Source organism: Lissotriton helveticus, chromosome 8 (genome assembly GCF_964261635.1).
Source record: "Lissotriton helveticus chromosome 8, aLisHel1.1, whole genome shotgun sequence".
Lineage (NCBI taxonomy): Eukaryota > Metazoa > Chordata > Amphibia > Caudata > Salamandridae > Lissotriton > Lissotriton helveticus.
In genome coordinates this window covers 212,318,177-212,342,551 of record NC_136069.1, presented here as the reverse complement: position 1 = coordinate 212,342,551, position 24,375 = coordinate 212,318,177, and the positions used below count along the sequence as shown (strand labels likewise).

Here is a 24,375-nt window from a genome sequence, read left to right as displayed (position 1 = left end):
TGGGGTGAAGTCCTTTTGTTACTGGGACTTCTTAACAGGAAGTCAGCTTTTCTTCAGGCCCTTGGAGATTCCTTCAAGCAAGGGGACACAGCACAAAGCAAAGTCCTTCCCCTCTCCTTGGCAGCAAATCAACTGCAGGTCAGTCCAGCAAAGCAACAGCAGGACAGTCTTCCTTCTTCAGTCTTCCAGCTTTCTCCTTGGCAGAGGTTTCTTCATGATTCCAGCGTGAACTAGTTTTCTGTATCTGGGGTCCTGTACTTATACCCCTAAAACTCGTTGTTCCCTTTGAGCCCGGTCTGAACCAATTTTGGGTGTTCCTTGAGCACTTTGTTTTCCTGGCCTCTCCTTTCCTTTCAGAGTGAGGGGCAGGGTCGTCAGCCGCCCAGCAGGAGATGGAGCCAGCATTGTGGAAGGCAGGCACAGCCCTATTCAGGCCCAGGTGCTATCCCCTCCCACCACTCAAGATGCAGATGCAGTCCTTCAGCATAGGGCTCACTCAGCCACCCTCCTGGGGGCTCCCCAGCCCCTGTCACTCTCAAACCAGACAGTCAATTCACAAAAAGGCCAAGGCACACAGAAAGGTCAGACAAGAGAACAGCAACTTTCTAAAAGTGCTGTTCTCAAACACAGGATATAGGGCCGTTTTTGAATCGCAAAGGCCGAAATTCACAGAATTTCGGCCTTTGCGACTCGCAAACGGCTTTTTTGCATGTTTTGGAATGTATGAAACATTCCCAAAATAAGGAATTGCAAAGTTGTGCGATTCCTTATTTTGCCATAGCATTTAGGGAATTGCAATTTTGCGATTCCTTAAATGCTATATATGTAGCATTTTTGGCTTGCGAATTTTGTTTAAGAATTCGCAAATTACCACCAACTTGTAGTTGATGGTAACTTGCGAATTCTTCCAGAAATGCACAATTTGGCATTTTTAAAGGTGGCATGTGATGCACACACATGCCCATAGGGCATGTATGTGCGCCATACGCACACACATGTTCTTTTCAGGGGTGCAGCAGGGTGTCTTTGAGACACCCCTGCACCCTTGCAATAATTCTCAAATTGCGATTAGCAAATTGCGAATTCGCAATTTGAGAATTATTTTGCATTCATTCCTATGGGCCTCCTGGCCCATAGGAATGCATTGGAAATTATTCCTTAATTGCGAATTCGCAAAATGCGAATTCGCAAATAAGGAAGCTTAAGGAATCGCAAATAAAAAGCGATTTTTTTCATACATACCATTTTGCAATTCCTAAATAGCGATTCCTTAAAATTCGCTATTTAGGAAATGCAAAATAGTTTGATGATACATATGGCCCTTAAAAACAACCTTTCGTCAAAGATGTGTTATTAAATCCAGAGTTCAGGGATACCAGACGTTTATGTCCTACCTTGCTCTTATGGGAAGATATGCTGGTAGCCACAGTAGCCAGCATTCCCCATGATAGCCTATGGGCAAGGTAGCCTTACAATAGTGAAAAACGAAAATGGCTGTAATTCACTACCAGAGCATGTCACCTGCACTAGTACATGCTCTACCTTTCACATACACTGCACCCTGCCCAAGGGGGTACCTTAGGCCTTCCATAGGGGTGACCAATGTGTACAGAGAGGGAAGGGTTATGCCCGGTCAGTGGGGACACTGACCAGGAGGACATGGCAGTTCACAGACTGCACACAGGCACTGAGGTGGCAGGCGTGAGGCGCCATTTTAGGGCTACTCATGTGGGTGGCACAATCAGTGCTGCAGGCCCACTATTAGCATTTGTATCACTAGCCCTGGCACACTTAGTGCACTTTACTAGGGACTTCTTGGTGAGACAAATATGCCAATCATGGATAACCAATTACCATCATAATTTACACAGGGAGCACTTGCACTTTGACACTGATCAGCAGTGGCAAAGTGCCCAAAGCATCTATATCAGCAAAAACGAAATCCAGCAGAGCGTAAAAAATACAGGAGGTAGAGGCAAAAAGACAGGGGAACCACGCCAAAGATGCCAGGTCTAACAGGATGGATATGCCTAGACGTGGGTCCTGTGATCTTCATGCCATTGGAGTCAGGCTATCCTGGCTGCTGAGGGTTGAAAGCCCGAAACCGGTTCTGTGATGCCTGTTTCCAGTCCAAGGAGGACCTGGCCTGGCAGTTTGGGCTGGACTGTTCCCATTGGGCGCAGGGTCAAGACTGATTTCATATGGCTGTGTCCATACTGGAATGGCATGGTGAGCAAATAAAGGGTGGATTTAGGCCCAGATCTCTGTACTGGGGTAAATGTATGACATTGTTCTGCATTCTGTCCATTTATTGTTCTTTTTGCATTTGTCACCCCGAGTGGGACGGGGATGCCTAGACGTTGTTCCAGTACTCTCCATGCCATTGGAGTCAAGCTGTCCTGGATTGACTGGTTATGGAGCGACGGGAGCTGGGGATGTGCATTCACTGTAGACAGCCACAAAGGAGAGGCGGATTAAGGTGTGTCCTGCATTTCCTGGGTGACTCGTAGTTGGGCAGAATAGACCTTGGCTATATTTAGAGCGGTGCAAGAAGTTTCACTTGCATCTGAATAGGCAGTATCTCCTCTGCACAATGCTTTCTTCACCTCCTGTACAGAAGCTGGGCCAGAGAAAGCAGAACTGGTTTGGACTGGGCTCAGAGACCCTGGCCACAAAGAGAACAAAGAGAAAATGGGATATAGGTTTTGGACCTTAAAGCCCGGAGAATTAGATCACTTCTGGAATCAAGAGAACCTCTGCCAAGGAGTAGAGTTGGATAACTGTAAGGAGGAGAACTGCCCCTTTGCTGTGTGTGTGCCTTGTTGGCTTGGCCTGTAATTGCTGCTTCTGCCAAGGAAAGGACAAAGTCTGGAACTTTGCTGTGAACCTGCTTGAAGAAGAATCTCCATGGGCCTGTGTATGCTGGCCTCCTGTTCTGAAGTCTTAGGGACACAAAGACTTCACCTACAACCCACTGACCAGCACCTGGACTTCTCTCTGGGAACTCCTGCGTTCAAAAGGGCGCCAATTCCAGTTCATGGACCCTTGCGTGGTTGATGCTACAAGTCAAGAAAAACATCTCTGATGCTGTCAGCGATGTCGCCAGGGACTCCACAACCTGCACCGAGGCCGGGGGCACCGCTCATGAAGTGCATGATGCACATCCTCACCTGCACTGCAGCTCTGATGCCCTTCGATGACTACAGGTATCGCCTTCATGATGCCAGCGCTCGCACTAACACCACTAGCGCCAGCATCCTGTTATCGCGAAGCTCATAACCTACTAGGGTGAGCTCGCAAACCCTTCAATGTTGCATCGCATCGCCTCACTAGAACCAACACCTCTGCCGCCGCCTCACGTCCCTGTCCTGGACTCGAAGCCTCGCCTCCCCTATGGCAGAAGGGAACTGGCCTAGCCTCGGCACCAACACCTCACCTCCATGACGCTGTACATCGTCTGTTGACTTTGTTTCCTAGGTTCTGATGCTTGGGGGTTTGTGTGACTCCGTAGCCGATGCCACGCACCTCGGGGTCAGCTCCATGCTTTGGATTCATGCTTGTCACGATGTTGTAATAGCATAAAAGTGCTATTTTTGCAAGTAACCATTTGAAAGTCATAAATTGGTACATGTATGTTGGATTTTTGTCATTTTGGTCTTGTTTGGTTTATTTTTCAAAACTGGTGTGGTAACTATTTGCATTGTTTTTACTGTGTAACTGTGTGTTGGGAGTACAAATACTTTAAACATTGCCTTTGGTGTAAGCCTATCTGCTTGTGCCAAGTTACCAAGGGGGGTGAGAAGGGGTTCTCTAAAGTGTGTAACTCCCTTACCCTGACTAGAAGCAAGGGTCCCTACTTGGACAAAGTGGCATACCTCTACCAATTAGAGACTTCATTTCTAACACAGATAAAAGATCACAGAGAGGAAGATTAGGGAGGAGGTATTCGGGCATTGAAGACAGGATCAGTAGTCTTGATGGAGGAACCCTGCGGTAGGTGTGTATTCAGAACAAAGACAATTCTTGTAATGCAATTTAGAACGTTTTCTAGTGGGGTACAATGTCATTGAGGGAGCAGTAGCGGCTGCAGTGTTGGTGTAGTTGTGGAGCAGGGTGGGGTGGGGACTAGGGGGGTGAAGGACGACGGGGAGGTGGGGGGAGCAAGGGAAAAAGAATATCAAACATTTAAAAAGAAAAAGCAAAAAGTATCTTCCGCCTGCCTCCCAATGCTTTTTTCCGTGTCCTCTTCTTGCTGCAGCAAACACTCCCAGACTCCCCTGTGGCCAATCCTGACGCTGCTTTCATGTTAGAAAGCAGTTTAAGGATTGCCCTGAGCACTAGGAATTTGTGCTCCCAGAGAGACTGGGAGTCAGTGGTTTGCTGTCCCTAACCCAGTGCGCATGTGGTTTTGGTTGGCCTGAGATCACTGAACAAACCCACATGCGCAGTGATAGCAGTGCTGCCCACCACTCAATCTCCTGACTACACCACGATGGCCCCACCCCAGGACGCAGCACATGCAAGTTGAAAAATAAAACGAAAATAAGGTTATTTTATTGCTTTATTTTTCAACTTGTGAGGATGGCGGGGGCGATGCTCCTCTGCCATAGTGGAGCAGCCACCACTGTGGGCGAGACCTATCGATAAAGCGTCACAGTAGTCAAGTTTACGAAGGACCACTGAGGATTATTGTGTTTTGGGTATGTGGAAGTAAATGACCGAGAGTATTTTCTGTATATTCAGTAACTGAAATCCAACTGCTATGGTCTTTTAGTTATGAATGTATCCATGATCATTTAAGGGTTGAAGAGGGCCTTTAATAGCCGGTATAGCCCTCTACGGTGGGCTATAAGGCTATAGTACGACATGAAAAGCTGGAGGTTAAAGGAAGATGGGGAAGGAAGGCGATAAGAAGATAGCAGCTATGGAGGTGAGAGGTACTGAGGCATAGGTGTGACAGATAGACATGGCGAATGAAAGAGAACTGTGATATGCTAACAGTATAAATGGAGTCTCTATTTTAGAAATTGTGCACTAATTTTAGAGTTTATACTTTTAGTGATGTATTTCCTGTGACACCAAAAGGGTTAGTGGTCACATGGCATTCCTTCCTGGAAGACGTCAAAGGCCATAGGATGTCACTTCCTGTGATGGCATGGGGTAAAAGGGCACGTGATGTCACGTAGGCTCCCCCTAGCCTTTTGGTGAATCTACGTCCATGCACTTCAGGCACATCACAGTTGCATCTAAATCGATCCCTTCAAAAGTTTCGTTTTAAAATGGATTTTCAATTTGTGCTGATGCAAAAATACGTTCTTTTGTATTTGAAAACATAGGTATCCTTCCATTAGTCAGGATTGTATACTATCTTTAGACCTCATGAGAATACTCATCTCAGTTGATTAGAAACTGCTTCTCTATATTTGCGAGTATGTTTTCCCCAGACATATTTCTATGTCAAACTATATTTCTGTTCAATAATAACAACATTCTAGAGTTTATCATTTAAAGAAAGGAAGCCGCAATTTTCTTTTGGTGACATACCCCCAGATGCATCAAGAACCCATTTTGCTATTCCTTAATAGCGAAAAATAACGATTCGCTATTAAGGAATAGCAAAATGCAATACATGAAGAAATCACTAAAAAAATAGCGATTTCTTAAAATTCCTTAATTGCGACTCGCGAATTGCGACTCGCAATTAAGGAACACCTCCCCATTCATTCCTATGGGCCTATAGGCCCATAGGAATGAATGGGAAGACATTCTCAATTTGTGAATTGCAATTAGTGAATCTCAAATTGAGAATGCGATTTCAAGGGTGCAGGGGTGTCCAAAGGACACCCTGTTGCACCCCTGAAATGAGTCTGTGCACATATGTTGAGCACACACATGCCCTTAGGGCATGTGTGTGCGCAACATGAAACTTTGAAAAATGCACTTTAGTGCATTTTTCTACGTTTTTGCAAATTACCATGAAGTCCAACTTCATGGTAATTTGCGATCCCTATTAGCGAAATCACTATTTTTTAAACTTTAATGCATTGCATTTAAGGAATCTCAATGTGAGATTCCTTAAATGCAAGTAATCACAATTTTGCGATTTCTTAATTTGCGATTTTTGCATTTGGGATGATGCATCCCAAATGCAAAAATACCGGTCGCAAAGGGGCAGATTCTGAGAATCAGCCCCTTTGCGAGCGGATTTTACCTTGATGCATCTATGCCTTAATCTGTCAGAATGCGAGTTCTGTACAACTGCCTCGTCTGGGGCGAGCTTGACTCCAATCATGGGTGACCTTAAAAAATGTCACATTTAAATGCATTGGAAAATGATAGATCCTGCCAGCAGTCGAGGACCGAGCCCTTGAAGGAAGACGACGCTCCCTCGAGATGACTGAAACTCGACGTCTACGGCACGTGCCTGAGCGATGGGACGCGCCAATTTCATTCCTTGACCCCTTGATTGCTTTTTTCGCATTTCTTGTTCTTCCCTAATTTCAAGGGAAATTAATTGTGCACAATGAATAATAAAGACAGGGACATACGAGGTTTGGTGAGATTTGCTTCGAGTGGAAGTTCACACTGGGTCAGCTGCGTTTGCAAGGGAAGTTGAGTCTCTGCACCCCTCCGACCTCTTCCACGCCGACAGATTTCTATTTTGTGACGCCAACGTAAGGAGAATATATATATATATATTTTTTGTGACTGGGATGCAACAGAGGCCGTTACAAAAGAAGGCCCCGGGGATTTCAAACGCTTCACGAGGCATCTTAGGTAAGTGGCGCTATTACATACTAGGGAATTATATACAACAAATAATTACTCGTGATATTTAGGCATATCACAAGTGAAATGTTAGGTACGTCACCATGTTGTTATAAGAGTCCTCCCTATGTGACGTGTTCCGCACAACGTGAGCGCGTGGTGCTTGCTCTGAGTTTTGTGATTGCATTTGCACTTGGTAATTTATTAAGATCAGTGCCACAGGGAAGAAAATATTTCCCCCTTATAGAGACCTTTCTTGAGTAGTGTTTTCTCTTCTTTTCCTAGATAGAGATTTACTCATGTCATTAATGTGCAAAGTAAAGGGGGGGAGGTGGCAGGTGAGAGCGACAGAGCCTTCCAAAAACTGTAACCTACCAGGAATAAGACGGGAAGGGAGGGACATGAAACGCAGGGGACCCGAGAAACGAAAGGCAGAGGTAGGGGAAGGGAAGAGGGGAGATGAAGTTACTTCTTCTAGGATGCTCCTAGAACTGTTGTTGAGCAGGGGCTGTCGGGGACAGCTGATGGGCTAGCACTGTGTTAGAGATGGAGTCTGAAAGGTTGACTCACAGCTCTCCAGCATCTTGTTGCATCATGGTACCCACCTCTAGTTTAACTCTCTCCCCGGGATAATGAGGATAATTACTTGCGTGCTGTGAGCATCCTTGGATCAATGTCCACGATATGCCAACAATAATTACCATTATTAAGCCAGGGATAATGGAACCCTGACATACTGTTCTTCTAAAAAGAGGAACCAGAAGCTTGAGTAGGTCCAGCACACGTGCTCCTTGTGATAATGCTCTAAATACTGGGGTGTTCTGTCCCTTATAGACAAAAGAGGAAAGGGCATTTGTAGGTTTGCATGTCAGAGGAGAAGGCTCCAATAGGAGCAAGTGCCCTCACACACCCCGAAAGGTGTCATGCTTCATCATTTGGGCATGCTCCTCGTTGGGCCGGCGCAGTAATGCCCGATGGGCATCCACTAGGGGGCTCTTTGCCGGACATCTTTTCTTTGCCGTATGATGAGGTGTGGGTGTGTGGGTAGTGTTGCGTGCGTAGTGTGGTGATGTTATGTTATAATATGTTTATATAGTGCATGGCTACCCCAGCAATAGGGCGTCCCAGCGCTTACGGACATGCCTAATTACAGGACGACTAGAATGGAGGCGGCAGAGTGCCAGCTCACAGGGGAACCCTAAACAGAAGAAAACAACCAGGTTTTAATGTGTTTTCGAAAGAGTAGATGGTTAGTAGTAGTTCGCACACTTAAAGGGATAGAGTTCCAGAGTTTTGGGGCCAGATACCTAAATGACCGGCCCCCGGCTCTGCACCTCCGGATCTTGATGGTCCAGGCAAGAGAAAGGTCCGCAGAGCGGCGGGCACGCGACGGGACATAGAAGGAGCAAAGTCCCTGCAAGATTTGGGGGCCAAGGCAATAAAGCATTTTAGGAATGACACAAAGGGTTTTAAATTGAATGCGTTGTTTGACAGGCAGCCAATGCAGCCTACGCAGAACCTGGGAGGTATGGCAGCGTTTCGGCAGTCCGAACAGAATGCGGGCAGCAGCGTTCTGAGCCCTTTGCAGTCTGTTAGTGACTGTCAAGTTCGAACCAAGCATAAGGGCATTACAATAGTCTAGATGGGATAAGACCATAGCTTGGACGATTGTCTGACGGATGGAGGGTTCAAAGAAGCCAAGAATGGGTTTAAGAGAACGTAGGCGGCCTTAGCAAGTGCCAGCCACTCTTTTGGCATGGGATTCAAGGGTAAGTGAGTTGTCTATAATCACACCCAAATTTTTAACTTCCTTCTTGGGAGTGGGAGGCGGGCCCAATGTAGGGGGCCACCACTGCTCATCCCACTTCTGAGTGTCACTGCCAATAAGGAGAACCTCAGTTTTAGATGAATTCAACTGGAGGCAGTTCTCTGTTAGCCAGCTAGAAATAGCCGAGATGTCTTCTTGAAATTTGGCTTGATCCCCCACGGTGTCATTGGAAAAGGTAAAGATCAGTTGCGTATCGTCCGCATAGGAAATTAATTTGATGTTATGTTCCCTGGCCAGCATGGCCAAGGGGCGGACATACACATTAAACAACTTGGGGCTGAGAGCAGACCCTTGTGGGACACCGCAGCCTAATGGAAATCTGCTGGATGAGTACGGTGAAGCATGGACCTGGAAGGAACGGTCAGATAGAAATGACACAAACCAATCCAGAGCTCCATCTCCGACACCTATCTCCCACAGTCTCCTAAAAAGGATCCCATGGGAGACCGTGTCAAACGCTGCACTCAAATCAAGCAGGACCACAGCTGAGGTGCTATCCATATCCTGTGCCACCCTTAGATATTCTATAACGGCCAGTAGGCCCGATTCCGTGCTATGTTTGGCACGGAATCCATTCTGAGATTCTTCCAAGATCCCATTAGTCTCCAAAAAACCTGTCAAGATGGAATTCACGTGTGCTTCCGCCACTTTAGCCAAGTACGGAAGCAAGGAGATAGGTCGGAAACTTTCTGGCTTGGAAGGGTCCAGGGTGGTTTTTTTAGCAGGGGGACAACCTTGGCATGTTTCCAAGATTTGGGAATAGTAGCTGACTGAAGAGATCTATTGATCAACTCCCGCCCTTCAGTCATGATGGAGTCCTGGATCTTCCGGGGACCCAGACTTGATTTTTAAAGCCAGGAGTTCCATATCTGTCTGTGAGATAAGTGGAAGGGTTAGGAGTGAATAGGGAAGGTCCGGTGGGTCTATGATAGATCTATAAATCATAGAAGAACCACTAGGGTTGAATGAATTGTAGATCCCTTGGACTTTGTTGACAAAGAAGCAAGCGAGCTCTTCGCATTGCGAGTCAGACACTATTGTGTTATTAGTCCCCTCAGGTGACTTAGTCATCTCCTTCACTAGCGCGAAGATAGTTTTAGCGCAATTAGTGCTGGCGTTGATCAAATCAGTGTAGTAGCTAGCTTTGGTCTTTTTTATAAGCCTATGATAGGCTTTAGTGGCGGTAGGTGGTGAATTAAAATAGGTGAAGTGATGCTAAATAAAGAAGAATTTTAATGGTAAAGCTCACTATGCTAATTAATTGGGAAACAATGGTCCTAAGGAGCAGTCTGAATCATTAGTTGTAACATAAGGGCAACATGTTTTTTGCCTATACCTGTCCTCAAAGGATCAAATGGCAATTCTTCAGGACCCAATAACTGTAACCTACACTACTTAGTAACTACATTCAAAGGTTTGTGTTAGGTGCTAAAGTAATCAGTCACACATCAGACAACACAGCACACTCTTAGAAAATGACCCTAGTTATTACCAGATCGAATCTCAAGAGGATCAAGCAGGGAGAAACGGCCATTAGCGTCTCAGACGCGAAGTGACGCCTTCCTTTGGACCTACCCCAGCTCTGCTTCACCATCGGAGGCTCTGGTAGGCGTTTCACTCTGCTTGATCCTGTTAATTTGTTAACTGGCACTAGAATTAGGCCTCTCCAGTATTCCAGAATTGATGCTCAGATGAAGTAATATAGGAAAATTGTAGATATTGCCTATGCCCATTTGGGGCCATTTTTAATATGACTGTTGGAATGCCATTGGGCCCAGGAGCTCCATTTTCACACAGTGCGCTAATCACATTTTCAACTTGAGTTGTAGTTATTTTTTAGAGTTTTCTCACTTACCTCCTTGCTGACATTTATGGTCTGAAAGGTGGTTGGAGCTGGATCATTAAATAAGTACTTTATATGGGCTTCTCATTTGAGGTGTGCTCCCCTAACAACTATATGGTAGAAATCTGAATGTCAGTAGAAATTTTACAGATGGAATTTCAGAATTTCAGGAACAGGAAAAAATGGAAGGTTCCCCTGGTTCTTGTTACAGGGAGGGGAAGAAGCTAAGCAAAGTGGAGGTCCCTGTTCAAAAAGAGTTTTAATACTCTCACTCCAAGTAATAGTTTAAAGAATCTAAAGGGCAGCTATACTATCAGGTTTGGGCAGTACGTGAGACACACTATAAATTACAATCACTAGTATGATTAAGTATTGGCACATCTGCGACAGTTTGAGATGAGTAAAGTTCAAGTTTTTATTGAGATACCTCCCGCTCGGGTTACAATCTATGCATATTTATTAAAAATTGTTAAAAACATTGGTTAAGAAATCACACAGTGTGAAAATACAACAAATAAAAAAGTCAAAGTAACAGTCGACGCGTTTCGGTGCTTCTATGTATCTACACCTTCTTCAGGACAATTCAACACAATGACTTGCGGATCTTGCCTTGTGGATGTCAGGCCTTGGTCCTCTTGTTATTAAAAACCTTTGATGGGTTAGCGAGTGTCTATTTGTTTCCAGTCTCGCGATAATGCCCACTTATTTAATTCTCCGTAGTTCCTCGTGGTGATCGCATGAAAACCGAGATCACCACGAGGAACTACGGAGGAGCAGGGAGGCCGACTTCTATATTTAAGAGCGCCAACAACCCCAAGCAGCAAGAAGGGATAATTACTGAAAAACCTTAAGCATCTGCTAGATCCTGCCAGACAACATATTGGAACATAATCCATTTTAAAAAAAGAAAAAAACATCTTGATTGTACTACGGTGGCTCCTCCGAGTTCGCTAAATATCTCCACCAAGAATTAAAATAAGTGGACATTATCGCGAGACTGGAAACAAATAGAAACTCGCTAACCCATCAAAGGTTTTTAATAACAGGAGGACCAAGGCCTGACATCCACAAGGCAAGATCCGCAAGTCATTGTGTTGAATTGTCCTGAAGAAGGTGTAGATACATAGAAGCACCGAAACGCGTCGACTGTTACTTTGACTTTTTTATTTGTTGTATTTTCACACTGTGTGATTTCATAACCAATGTTTTTAACAATTTTTAATAAATATGCATAGATTGTAACCCGAGCGGGAGGTATCTCAATAAAAACTTGAACTTTACTCATCTCAAACTGTCGCAGATGTGCCAATACTTAATCATACTAGTGATTGCATTTCAGAATTTCAGTCATAGCAGGCTCCATCCGCTCTTGTGAGGGGCTGAAGACTAGTAACTCTACTCCTATTTGGAGGGTTCTACCTGGAGGGCAACTACCATCAAGACGGAGGTATCCACCTAGACATAGGCAACAATCTACATGTATGGAGAACTCAGCACCTGGATTCCCATTTGTAAACTTATGTAATAATGAGTGAAGATACAATAGTTTAAAAAATATATATATTCTCTCATTAATTAATTGGTATTGTGTAGTCCTGGCGAATAAAGAAATCTCTTTGTGAACGTATTTTTGATTTTCCTCCCTCTTTTTCGAAAGTGTCCCTTCAACATTTTTAATTCTGTTGTTAATATTAGTTATGTACTCATCAACTAACAAGACTTTCTAATGCTATTGCAAATATATTAATTGCCCTGGCATTAAAATAATTTGTCTTCTTCTATGTCTATTATGCAAATTATCACCTTAATGAGCATTATATCATTAACAGGTATTGCTTAGATCTTGGGTAATGAAGGTAATAGTTAAATGTGCTTTTACTCACCATGAAATATAACTCATTGGCCCTCAACAGATAAAATAGTTTCGTGCTGCCAGTTGTTCCATTTGTCAGCTGTGCTCACAATATTACTTAAAGAAATTTGTGTCAGCTGAAATTCAATTGAGAATGATGGTGGTAAAACCTGCCTGCAGTATTTTAATTTGCCCTGCAACATTTTTTATTTTTTAAATACCACTGGCGACAATGTGCAATTTAAATCTGACAAATTATGCCTTTCCTTCTGACATATTCTAATGCTGCTTTTGCAGATCTGTTTACAATACAGCCAATACCACCAACAAACTTAAATAACGAAAACAGCACCAGAAAAAACAAGCTGCATATGTGATACTGAATGATAAGACCCAGTCTCTTTCTAATGTTATTCTATTTCCGATTTAATGTAGTGATGGCAGACCGGGTGCTTGTGATAGGCAGTGGCGCGAGAGAACATGTTCTGTCCTGGAAACTTGCCCAGTCTCCACATGTCAAAAAGGTCTTTGTTGCCCCGGGAAACGCTGGCACTGCAAGGAATGGAAAAATATCAAATTCAGGTTTGTAGACAAAAAGATGGAAGTAGTATTTTAGAAGAATGAGACATTTGAGACATAGTTGCATTTATTTAGATAAGGCACAGTTAAAGTGTGAAACTGTGAATATGAAATGCCATGTGAACCCAAAAATACACACTGATGTTTATTAGAAGATATTTTTACTTGTGAATCAAATGCCATATGTAAGAAGTATTGACATTGATGTTTTTCATAAACCAAATACTCAAAATATTGTATCAGCTATAACTATGATGTATTAGTGTTACCCAATATAATTTTAGATACGCGAGGCATGTCCGGGACCTTTATTTCATATATCAGTTTATATTTTTGACTGGGCATGTCTTATTTACTTGGTGCAATAATACAGTTGCATTCTGAGATACCATTCTTCATCTTAGCAATATTTCTCTTCCATTCTACTATTCCAACTTTGTCCCAGAAACTCTCATTTAGTTGACAACATTTTACCTCTTGCCCCTTTCCTCATTTGAGGCCTTGCTTGGTAAACAGTGCATGTGCAGTCTGTTGCATCTCAATTTTCAGCTCATACTGGGCTCACAGCCCGCACATTCCTTACCATTGACTGGCAGTATTTTTTTTTGTGTGCAGATTTATATAGCGCAAACTCGACCCAAAGGTATTGGAGTGCTTTACATGAGCACCAGTTACGTTACACAAGGACACATTCATTTTTTTGGTAGGCACAGGGGGATTAGGGGCCCGATGTAGGTAAATTAGATTTACCGATTCATAAATACCGAATTTTACCGATTCGGTATTCATGAATCGGTAAATCTAATGTAGGTAATTTTTCGGTAAAAAAAAACGAATCGGTAGGATTTGGTATTTACCGATTCTGTAATTACAGAATCGGTATTTGTCATTGATTCTTATGGGCCTTGAAGCCCATAGTATTCAATGGCAAATACCGATTCGGTAATTACAGAATCGGTAAAATTACCGAATTGCCAAGGGGGACAGGGTGTCACTTTGATACTCTGTTGCACCCCTGTTTGTGACTTGTGTGCCATGTGGCACACATACATGCCACATGGCACAGGTGTAAATGCACAGATGTGCATGTACACAGGTATTCGTTATTTACTATGCAATAGTATTACATGGTAAATAACGAATCGGTAAGGGCCTGTGGCACTGTTTTCAGTGCCACCTACATATTGATTTACCGATTCGGTAAATTTATAGAATCGGTATTTTACCGAATCGGTAACTTTACAGATTCGGTAAATATACCGATTCTGTGAATTTTAAGGCCCCTACATCTCCATTTGCAAATACCGGTCAGTAACGGCCGAAATCGGCCGTTACCGACCGGTATTTGCCGACCTACATCTGGCCCTAAGTGATTTGCCCAGAATCACAGGATGTGGACGCGAACCCGAGGCTTGAACCTTGGTTTCCCAGCTCCAAAGCCAGCAGTCTGGCCATCCGACCACATCCTCATCCACAGCCACATCTCAAGAACAAGTTTTGTCGTTCTCATTTGCTTGCTTCTTATTTGTTGGCTTTTCTGTGCTTTATTTCCTCTTCCTGTGTTTGCCCTACTCCTGGAGCATGGCCGAGGTACTTGTGTCTTTCCACTGGTTGCATGTATGGACCCATTTTTTCTCTTTTTGTCTAAGCACTCTATGATAGTCCATGTGTTTTTGAGCTGTCTCCCTCAAGTGCTTAGCTCCCCTCATCCATGCTTCGCTCTCTTTTGTCCTTGTGCTCTGTCCCCCACCTGCGCTAATTTTGCCCTGGGTGCTTCTGTGCCCCCATGTTGCTTTCATTTATTCATGGGCTCTCAATACTCGTTCATTCATGTGCTTCTCCTCCCACTTACATTGCTGTCTTCTTCCCACTCTCCGTGACCGCTGCCCAGATCATCGGCCCCATTATTATAAAAAAAAATGCTCGATGACACAGCCACTGGATGCATCATTTTGGAGGCATGAGTGAGCATGTTTAACGCATATACACGCCTACAAAATGACATAGCCCAGTGTTTGCACCATTGTGCTTATTTTTTCACATTTGTTTGAATCTTTCCTTAATGCTGTGCAGCATCTGCTTTGATGCAGTACAGCATGAAGAAAATATATTGATCGAGGCAATAGGTCTCTATGGTGAGACCTATTGGCTTTTCCAATACTTGTTTGAAAGGTGTGTTGGAAGTTCAGAACAGCAGGGGAGCTGATAAGCAAAATGCTGTTTTAGTGAATAAACATTGACTCAATTTATGTGCCCAGCTTGTTCTCACAAAGATGATGGTGATCAAGCGAAAGGCCAGGATAAACATTTCACCATCAATGTATTATTCACAATGGGCCCATATACACGTTCAGGGTTCCTGCCTGTATTGCTGGGGGTCAAGTTTTATTTCACTTTGATCTGCATTTGTCAATGTCTAACTAATCTTCACAGATCAACACTCTTCCTTTGGTCAATGGACCATTAGTCGAGTAGTTGATGGTGATATCAACAAATGTATTAAACTATTTTATATCTTTCAATAAATTAATCAAAGACTCCAAGTAAGATTCTATAGATTGTATCTAATAATTACTTCAAAATTAATGCTCATTTGTACAGATTCACAGTGCAAACTCCATCAACTTTCACGGGAGAGAAAAAATAATGTATCAAATTGCATCAAAATCCATAGGAATAAACAAAGAAACAGGCCACTCCATCAGCACACACTCAGATGGATCATGGGCTGTCTGATCCCACGAGGCCGCTAAGAAGCTTCTGTGGGGCCCAGAATAAGGGGCATACTCATCCAGGCTTTGTATCACCCTTTCACCAGGCAAGTGAGTGCAGGGGGCGACGCAAAATTTAAGTGAGATTTATCATGACATGCAAGGCCACTTGTGTGGTCCTGCATTGCTTGATTAATCTAGTGTAACGCAAGGCAATGGAAATCTCTGCTTTGCTTTACTCTGCGACAGGAAGGCTTTCCATGGGTGGAGCATTTGGTGTTGCCACACATCCACCTGTGGATTTTGGGGCATTTCCAGATTTGCCATTAGCGGTAGACCTGGGATGGCAGTAAAATGCTCCCTCTCCACAGGTGAGGCATAATTAGGAGAAATATCTTTATTTCTCCTCGTTTTGTCCTCTTTCAACGTGTTCAGGATTGTTTTTGTACAGGTAGGTGTCTCTTCCTACACAAAACAAAGCCCACCTACAATGCAGGCCCCCTTGTACCATGACGCAAGGGTGCCTTTGTTGGAACTAGGCAGCACATTGTGCACCAGCACTGGAAATGGACAGGAATGTGCCATATAATGTTAAATATGACACATTCCTGCCCTTTCACGCAGGGCAGCAATGTGGTTTGCTGTGATGCGTGAAAGATTGATAAATGAGCCCTTGAATATCCTTGTAAAGCTCCATCCTAGTACTCACACAAAAGCCCAATTCCAAAGGTAAAGTGAGACAAAAGTCTAGCTTTACGACTTTCGGTATTCAGAAAGATCATTTACGACTAGTAAGTACCCTTTATGAATACCAAAAGTCGCAAAGTTAGACTTTCGTCTCACTTTACCTTTGTGAATCGGGTCCAATGACTTTTTATTTTTTTATATGAGTACTTCAAAACAGGATTCCTGTGCCAAAGTTTGCGATTAGTTGAGTTGACACAGTTGTGCTTCACAAAATGAAGTTTTGCTTGGTGTCCTAATTCTTTTTTTGGGATTTACTTTGTTAATGGTTTGGCAGAAAAACATGCAATCTTCACAGAAATCATTTCAGTGAGGCTGTGATTCGCCTTACTTAGCGATTCTGTTATACTTTACATTTCCTATTACAGGGATTAATTGCATGGGGCCTTTTGGGGTCTGGAGTTTAATGTAAGTACTGGCTATAAAACATTTTAGAGGAGCATGGTAAATACAGATGTGTCTTAAGACATACTTTTTTGGTCAGAATGCAGGGCGCCCAAAAAACATTTTTATTCGAAAGCCGCTAAATAAAAATGTCAATATTTTAAAAACAAAAAGTATATTTGTTTTTTATTTTCCGGTCATACTTCCATATCCGTTGCGGCCAAGTGGTCATGTTATGGGACACTTCCAGCCATTTATGACTTAGTGAAGCTTTCATTGCTGATTGCTGATTTAATTATCAAAATGCTGCTTGCAAAAGCTCAGGACCACCTGAAGATATGTCTCATTAGATGGTGGTCATCCATGTGTTACCCTATATTGTACGCGGTTCCTCCTGAACTGTACATGACCCACAGCTCCTCTGATGCCCAATCCCAAGTGCTTCTGTAAGGTGCATCACACAGTGCTGCCCTGAGGTTGATCAGTATGGCTTCACTGGGGCTCATCCGACTGTAGCCCCTGCTGCCCCTGGTAATGTGTGACTGTGATTGTGTGTGTCTTGTTTGTTGATTTGTTGGCCTGAGAGCTTATGTACCCGTATGTTTGAGGAAAAATGTGTGTGTATCTGTATTGACCTATGTGCATATTGTATGCGTGCATGTGTACCTGCATGTTATATTCTTCTGTCAACATGCACTGTACACAAATGTAATCTATTGGCTGTGCCAATGCCTGTTGTTCATTGCTTCAAAGAGGCTCCTTGTCATGTCTGAAATCTTCAGTAAGCCATGACATTCCAGCCCACAGCTCTTTACGATTTGCAGGTTCACTTGTTCACGCTAAGCACATGTCCACACTATTGTGCAACATGTTTTGCATTACAATCTACGCTTCTGTGATGACCTCTGCCGGTGGGAGAATGCAGCCACAGATTTCCATCCTCATTGCGTTGTTCTGTGAGGACCTCTGTTGGGAGTTTAGCACAACTGAAGCTTTCCATCTCCATTGTACTCTTCTTTGAGGACCTCTGCTAGTAGTATAGTGAAGCACGTTTTCCACCTACATTGTATTTTTCTGTGTGACCTCAGTTGATATTAGAGCACAACTGCAGCTTTCAATCTCCATCTCAATTGTACTCTTCTGTGAGGACGTCTGTTGATAGTGGAATGCAATATGTTTTGTATCTACAACATGCACTTCTGTGTGGACCTCTGATGGTTAAAAAGTGCAACTGAAGTTTAACATCTTCAATTCACTGTCCTGTAAGGTCCTCTGTTGGTAGTAGAGTGCAGTTGAAATTTTCCATCTTCATTGCACTCTTCTGTGAGGACCTCTGTCATAGTATAGGGCAACTGCAGCGTTCCATCTTTATTTCAGTGATCTGTTAGGACCTCTGTTGGTAGTATAGGAGAAGTGCAGCTTTCGATCTCAATTGCACTCTCCTTTGAAGATCTCTGGCAGTAGTATGGTACAACTGCAGCTTTCAATCTCCATCTCCATTGTACTCTTCTGTGAGGACCTCAGTTGATGGTGGTGTGAATATGTTTGTATCTACAATTTACTCTTCTATGTGGGCCTCTGTTAGTAACATAGTTGAACTGCGGCTTTCCATCTTCATTGCACTCTTCTGCAAGGTCCTCTGTTGGTAGTAGAGCACAGTTGCAGTCTGTGAGGACCTCTCTCACAGTATAGGGCAACTGCAGCTTTCCATCTTCATTGCACTCTTCTGTGAGGACCTCTATTGGTAGTATAGCAGAACTGCAGCTTTCCATCTCCAATGCAGTCTTCTGTGAAGACCTCTGGTGGTAGTACAGCAAAACTGCAGCTTTCCATCCCTATCTCCATTGTACTCTACTGTGAGGACCTCTGTTGTTAGTAGTGTGTAATATGTTTTGCATTACTATGTATGCTTCTGTGATGACCTCTGTTGGTAGTAGAGCGCAGCCACAGATTTACATCTTCATTGCACTCTTCTGTGAGGACCTCAGTTAGCAACATCGTCTAAATGCAGCTATCCATTGTCTTTGCACTCTTCTATGTAGTTCTCTGTTGATAGCTTCGCAAATGCAACTACAGTTTTCCGTATCCACTGCACTCTTCTGTGAGGACCTCTGTTGGTAGTGTAGTGCAACTGCAGCTCTCCATCTCAATTCTATTCTACGGTGAGGACCCATGTTGGTAGTAGAGTGCAGCAAGTTTTCCATCAACATTATACTCATCTGTGAGCACATCTGTTGGTAGTACAGCAGAACTGCAGCTTTCTATCTCCATCTCCATGTCCATTGAACTGTTCTATAAGGACCTCCGTGGGCAGTAGAGTGCAACAAGTTTACCATCTACTATGTACTCTTATATGAGGGCCTCTGTTGGCAGTACAATAAAACTTCAGCATTCCATCTCTATTGCATTCTTCTGCGAGAACCTCTATTGGTAATATGGCGCAACCTCGGCTTTTCTTGTCTATTGCACTCTTCTGTGAGGGCCTCTGTTGGTAGTATAGTGCTACTTCAGCTTTCAGGCTCACTTATATCCTCCTCTGAGGACAACAGTAGAACTTGTTTTCCCTCTCAATTGCACTCACCTCTGAGGACATCTACGCTGCATAGTGACACTCATGCCTTTGTTTTTTGTGTTGCAAATATGGTTTCGCATTTACATAGATAAATATGGAGGTTGCATAACTCACTGCTCCAAAACCCATGTCTGAATAATGCAAAAAGGATTCATTTTTTTCTTTTTGGTCTGGTACTGCTATTCCTGTTTATAGTTATTGATAAAAGATTGCAAATAACATAATGCATGGAAAAAAATTGAAATGAATGGGTCATTAAGTTTTCACCAGGAAGAGCTACGACTCTCAGACAGTGCTGCCATGCTCTGAAATGTATGCCCCTCCTTGCCCTCCTTCAGCATTAATCTTTTATAAGAGACTTTTTAGTGCAGCTCCAGTTATCTCTCTCCCCAACATTATAATTTTATGTGAACATACCTGTTGCCTCTTTAGTACAACTGCAGTCCTCCACCCTCTTTGAGGCCATCGGTTTGTAGGACAGTGCAACTGCAGCTTGCTATTTCCATTGCATTCTTATGGGAGGATATCTTTTGGCTATATATGCCTGTTCAGCTTTCAAACAATTGTATTCTTGTTTGAGGATATCTTTGAGCTGCATAGTAAAACTGCAACTTTTCTGGTCCTGATCTCGTTGCCATTTACGTTTTTGGCTTGTGCGGAGACTAGTGTCTCCTAGTCTGCAAAGGCCAAAAACAAATAAATAAAGCCTGCTGCTGCGGCAGGAATACCAACACAAACTGCAGTTCGCACTGCACTCTGCTACTCGTGGAACTTCACCAAGTTTTTTGTAACTTCCCTGAGTTTCGCGAAGGAAAACTCTGCGAACTACACCCAAGCCTGATAAAAAGATGTGATTATAAAGTGCTATAGTCGGATGATCTAAGAATATATTTGCCAAAATGGCGCAAGCACCAATACTCACCATACCAAATACTGGTTTAAGCATGTTACACGTAAAACCTAAAACATATATGCTGTCTCATTTTTTTTTTATTAAACTATGATGTATTTGGTATACCTGGAATCCTTGGCGTGGTTTTCCCCTGACTTTTTGCCTTGAGGCCTCATGTTTGTGCTGATTTCGTTTTTGTTGGCCTTAGAACCCTATGCACTTTACCACTGCTAACCAGTGCTAAAGTACTAGTGCTCTTTCCCTAAAACATGCTAACATTGGCCTATACCCTATTGGCATATTTTATTTACTTGTAAGTTCCTAGTAAAGTGGCACTACCTGTGCCCAAGGCCTGTAAATTAAATGCTACTAGTGGGCCTGCAGCACTGATTGTGACACTTACTTAAGTAGCACTGTAAACATGTATCAGGCCTGCCATGGCAAAAATAAACCTTTTGCCAGGCCCTAACCTTCCTTTCTAATACATATAAGTCACCTTTATGTTAGGCCCTGGACAGCCAAAGGGCAGGGTGCAATGTGTTTAAAACATAGATCATGTACTTTTACGTTTTACATGACCTGGTAGTGAAAAATTCTTAAATTTGTCTCTCACTACTGCAAGGCCTACTTCTCCCGTAGCATAACAAAGGAGTTACCTTATTCCATTTTATCAGTGTAGTTTCAAATCGTGAACAAGTATTTCCTTTATGTTTGGTGTCTCTGGAATTGTAATTTCAAATCCCAATTGATGATGAAGTCGGATTTTAAGTTACAATTTTAAAAATGCAGCTTGTAGAAAGTTGGCATTTACTTGCCTTAGTAATTTAGTGCCTGCAGCCAGTCTCTGGATCTAATGACTGGGTGTAGATGTCAGTTGGGTTTTGTGTATTTCTCCTAGATAGCCACACACAATGAGGAGCATAGGCGTGACTGGATGGGCCACCACTGGCAGGATGTGAGGGAGGAACTGGGCCCTGCCCCACTTACACTAGAATGGGCTGTGTTCTGCCTCCATACAAAGGGCTTAGCAACGCCGGCACCGTGATTCATTCGCCCGACTTGCTGTTTGACCAGAGATTTATTGCTGCCACTGAACCGATCACTTTTGGATCGGCTCCCGGACCCGCCGACACCATCTCTATCGGCTTGGTCCTCGGATCTTACGAGACCGGGATTCTTCAGACTTACATAGATAATAATTGCTGACGTTTTAATGACTCCACTCCTAAGCTGAAACCCTTGACTACACCAACGAGATTCACGGACTACCCCACGTGGCACCCACGGGACTCCGGATCGAACACAGGAGCCCGACCAATACTACCGTTTATTCGCCAATCCGGCACTGCACTCTACCCATCTAGTCCTGAAGATGATCCTAAACTGCACGGATCGAAACGCCGTCGACTTTTCAGCCTGATTTTAGGCGCTTCCTGCATAGCGGTTCTCTTTGAAAATGACAAACAAAATCAATTGTTGAAAGTGTTTAGAAACCTCTATGTTCGAAGTCACTGTAAATATTTTTGCACAGAACACTTTGCGCCGTCCAAGCTGATCCCTCTGTCACTTGCGTTGCCGTAGTGTCACTCACCTCATACTCGTGCACCTTGTACACACTTGGGTTATAATAGAATTTTTGTATCTACAATTGCAGTGCTGATATTAACTGTAGTTTTTTCTGTCCTATCCTCAAAATGTTGATTAAACTGATGCTTTTAGCACATGTAATGAGTGTATAGAGTCTCCTTGTGCCTCCATGGATAATGTTTTCATATCCTTACTATTTGTCCTCTAATCACACCAGTTGGGATATTGTTTATTATATATAGTCCATACAAAGGGCTGCATACCCCCTGTAGTAAATCTGGAGCCAGGACCAGGAAGGCAGGGCACCTGTGCAGTTCAACAGCAAATCTAGAAGCTTCTTTCCACTTCAAGCTAAATATCTAAAGTTGGTGCTTTGTGCCTTTGGGCACTATTTTTTTAAATCTTTAAATTCAAATTTCTCTAGTGGTACTGATGAAATGTTTTTCGTTTTGGTCTTGTCTTATTTGCTAAAGCTCTATTTTTCTCACTTGGTGTGGGATCCTTTTTGTGTGGTGTTTTCACTTTAATACTGTTTCAGGTGTTGCACAAATACTTTACACATTGCCTCTAAGTTAAGCCTGACTGCTCTGTGCCAAGCTACCAGAGGTTTGAGCACAGGCTAATTTGAGGTTTGTTTGTGCTTTACCCTGACAAGGATTGTGGTTGCTGCATGACCAGGACCCCCAACCCAGTCAACCAACAACCCAATTTCTCACAGTATTCAATATTGCTATACTAACAAGCATTTGCAATGCAATAGGTCTCGCATTAATTAAGTTTGAGCTATTAGCATTGCTAAATATTGGAACACCAATTGCAACAAAAGTCTATAAATTGTAGGTTAAAAAAAGTGTATTTATTTTTGTAGCAATGATGGCATGCTGCGCTTTAGATGAATATTTTTAAAAGTAAATTGCACCATATCGTGATTGCTACAATAGTTAATTGTGGATGCGTTAACAATTGATGTGTGCACTGATGGCTGGTGGTGAGTGTGCCTGTAGAAAATTGCCTGGTGGAAGTGTGCACTGCCGGCTGGTGGTGTGTGTGCCTGGTGGAAGCGTGCACTGATGGCTGGTGGTGTGTGCCTGGTGAAAGCGTGCACTGACGGCTGGTGGTGTGTGTGAGCCTGGTGAAGCGTGCACTGACGGCTGGTGGTGTGTGTGTGCCTGGCGAAAGCGTGCACCGAAGTCTGGTGGGGTGGACCTGGTGGAAGTGTGCACTGATGGCTGGTGGTGTTTGTGCACGGTGAAAGTGTGCACTGATGGCTGATGGTGTTTGTTCCCAATGAAAGCGTGCACTGACGACTGATGGTGTCTGTGCCTGGTAAAAAAGTGCACTGACCTGACTGTGTGGGTGTGTGTGGTTGTGTGTGGTTGTGTGTAAGGTTGTGGTTGTGTGTGTGGTTGTGTGTGTGGTTGGTTGTGTGTGTGGTTGTGTGTGTATGGTTGTGTGTGTATGGTTGTGTGTGTGTGTGCGGTTGTGTGTGTGTGTGGTTGTATGTGTGGTTGTGTGTGTACTGTATTGAATGGCAGCTCTACATGTAGACATCCTATTTAATAACGGCTTTCAATATTTCCCAGAATTAAAACAAGAAAGCATTTCGTACAAGTGAAAGACTATGTTAAAAAAGTATTACCTATAAGCAATGTTGCATGTTTAAGGCTTTATATAAAGGTATTGGGAGCAAGGCCTTTAAGGTGAAGTTTGCATTTTAAAAAGGGGACCTAGCGCAACATAGGACTGGGTTCATAATGTTTTAAATAATATATAATGCGGGTTGTGGGCTGGTGTCTAATGTGTATAATGCTGGATGTCAAAAGGGGTTGTCATTTTAAGTTTTTTAAAAGGCGCTAAGGGCAAGGGGGAACTGTATGTAATGTGAATAAAGGTGGCTGTTTTAGGGTTTGTACATGACTGCTGTGTTACGCTTTTAAGGGTCATTTTATGCGAGGTCTGGCTGTATCCATGATGTATAAGGATCCTGTTTTGGGTTGTGGAGACATGTTAAAGGTATTTTAACAAAACTGGAGGCTTGTATTTAAGGAGAATATTACTATGGGTATTAGAGGAGCGACAATCATGTAACGCTAGTCTTTTACACTTCCTATAAAGCTATAACAATGCGGTGTGGGCTATGGGGGGTCGGAGTACACTACATAATATATAAAATTGTATACAGTTCAAAATAAATAAATAAATAATGCAGTTTTGTACTCACCAGTCTGATTTCCTGGGCATGTCATGGGTTCTTAAGGAGGGGTGTTGCAGCGGTGTTCTAGGGTTCTGGAATCCAGGGCCTAGTGGCCAGACTTCCTGTGGCGCCGGTTCTATCGCATGTTGTTCAACCAGGGGTTTAGGTCCTTAGTGCAGTGCTTGAGGCAAGGCTGTCAATGCTCCAAGGAGTGTGTTCTGGGAGCAGTGGTGTGAGCAGGTGCCTGGTGTGGGGGCAGAGGCCAAAAGTTGTTGAGGGCTGCTGTATCGGGGTTCGTGCTCCCCGATGTTTTAAATAAGCCACAAGATCCATCTGGGGTCCGGGAGGGGTCTGAGGTCATGGGTGTTAGGGTCCGTTCATTTTTTTTAATGAAAATTGAAAACCCCCAGAGTTGTTGCAG

At 43.4% G+C, this 24,375-nt stretch overlaps 1 protein-coding gene across 1 annotated transcript in view; it reads left to right on the top strand.

Annotated features, from left to right (window-relative positions):
• The first annotated feature begins 12,728 nt into the window (after positions 1-12,728).
• The window catches only part of LOC144773723 (trifunctional purine biosynthetic protein adenosine-3-like), a 219,052-nt gene continuing 207,405 nt past the window's right edge, over positions 12,729-24,375 (top strand). The window contains 1 exon segment of the mRNA XM_078658864.1: positions 12,729-12,873. Within this exon segment, the coding sequence (XP_078514990.1) occupies positions 12,729-12,873 (145 nt within the window).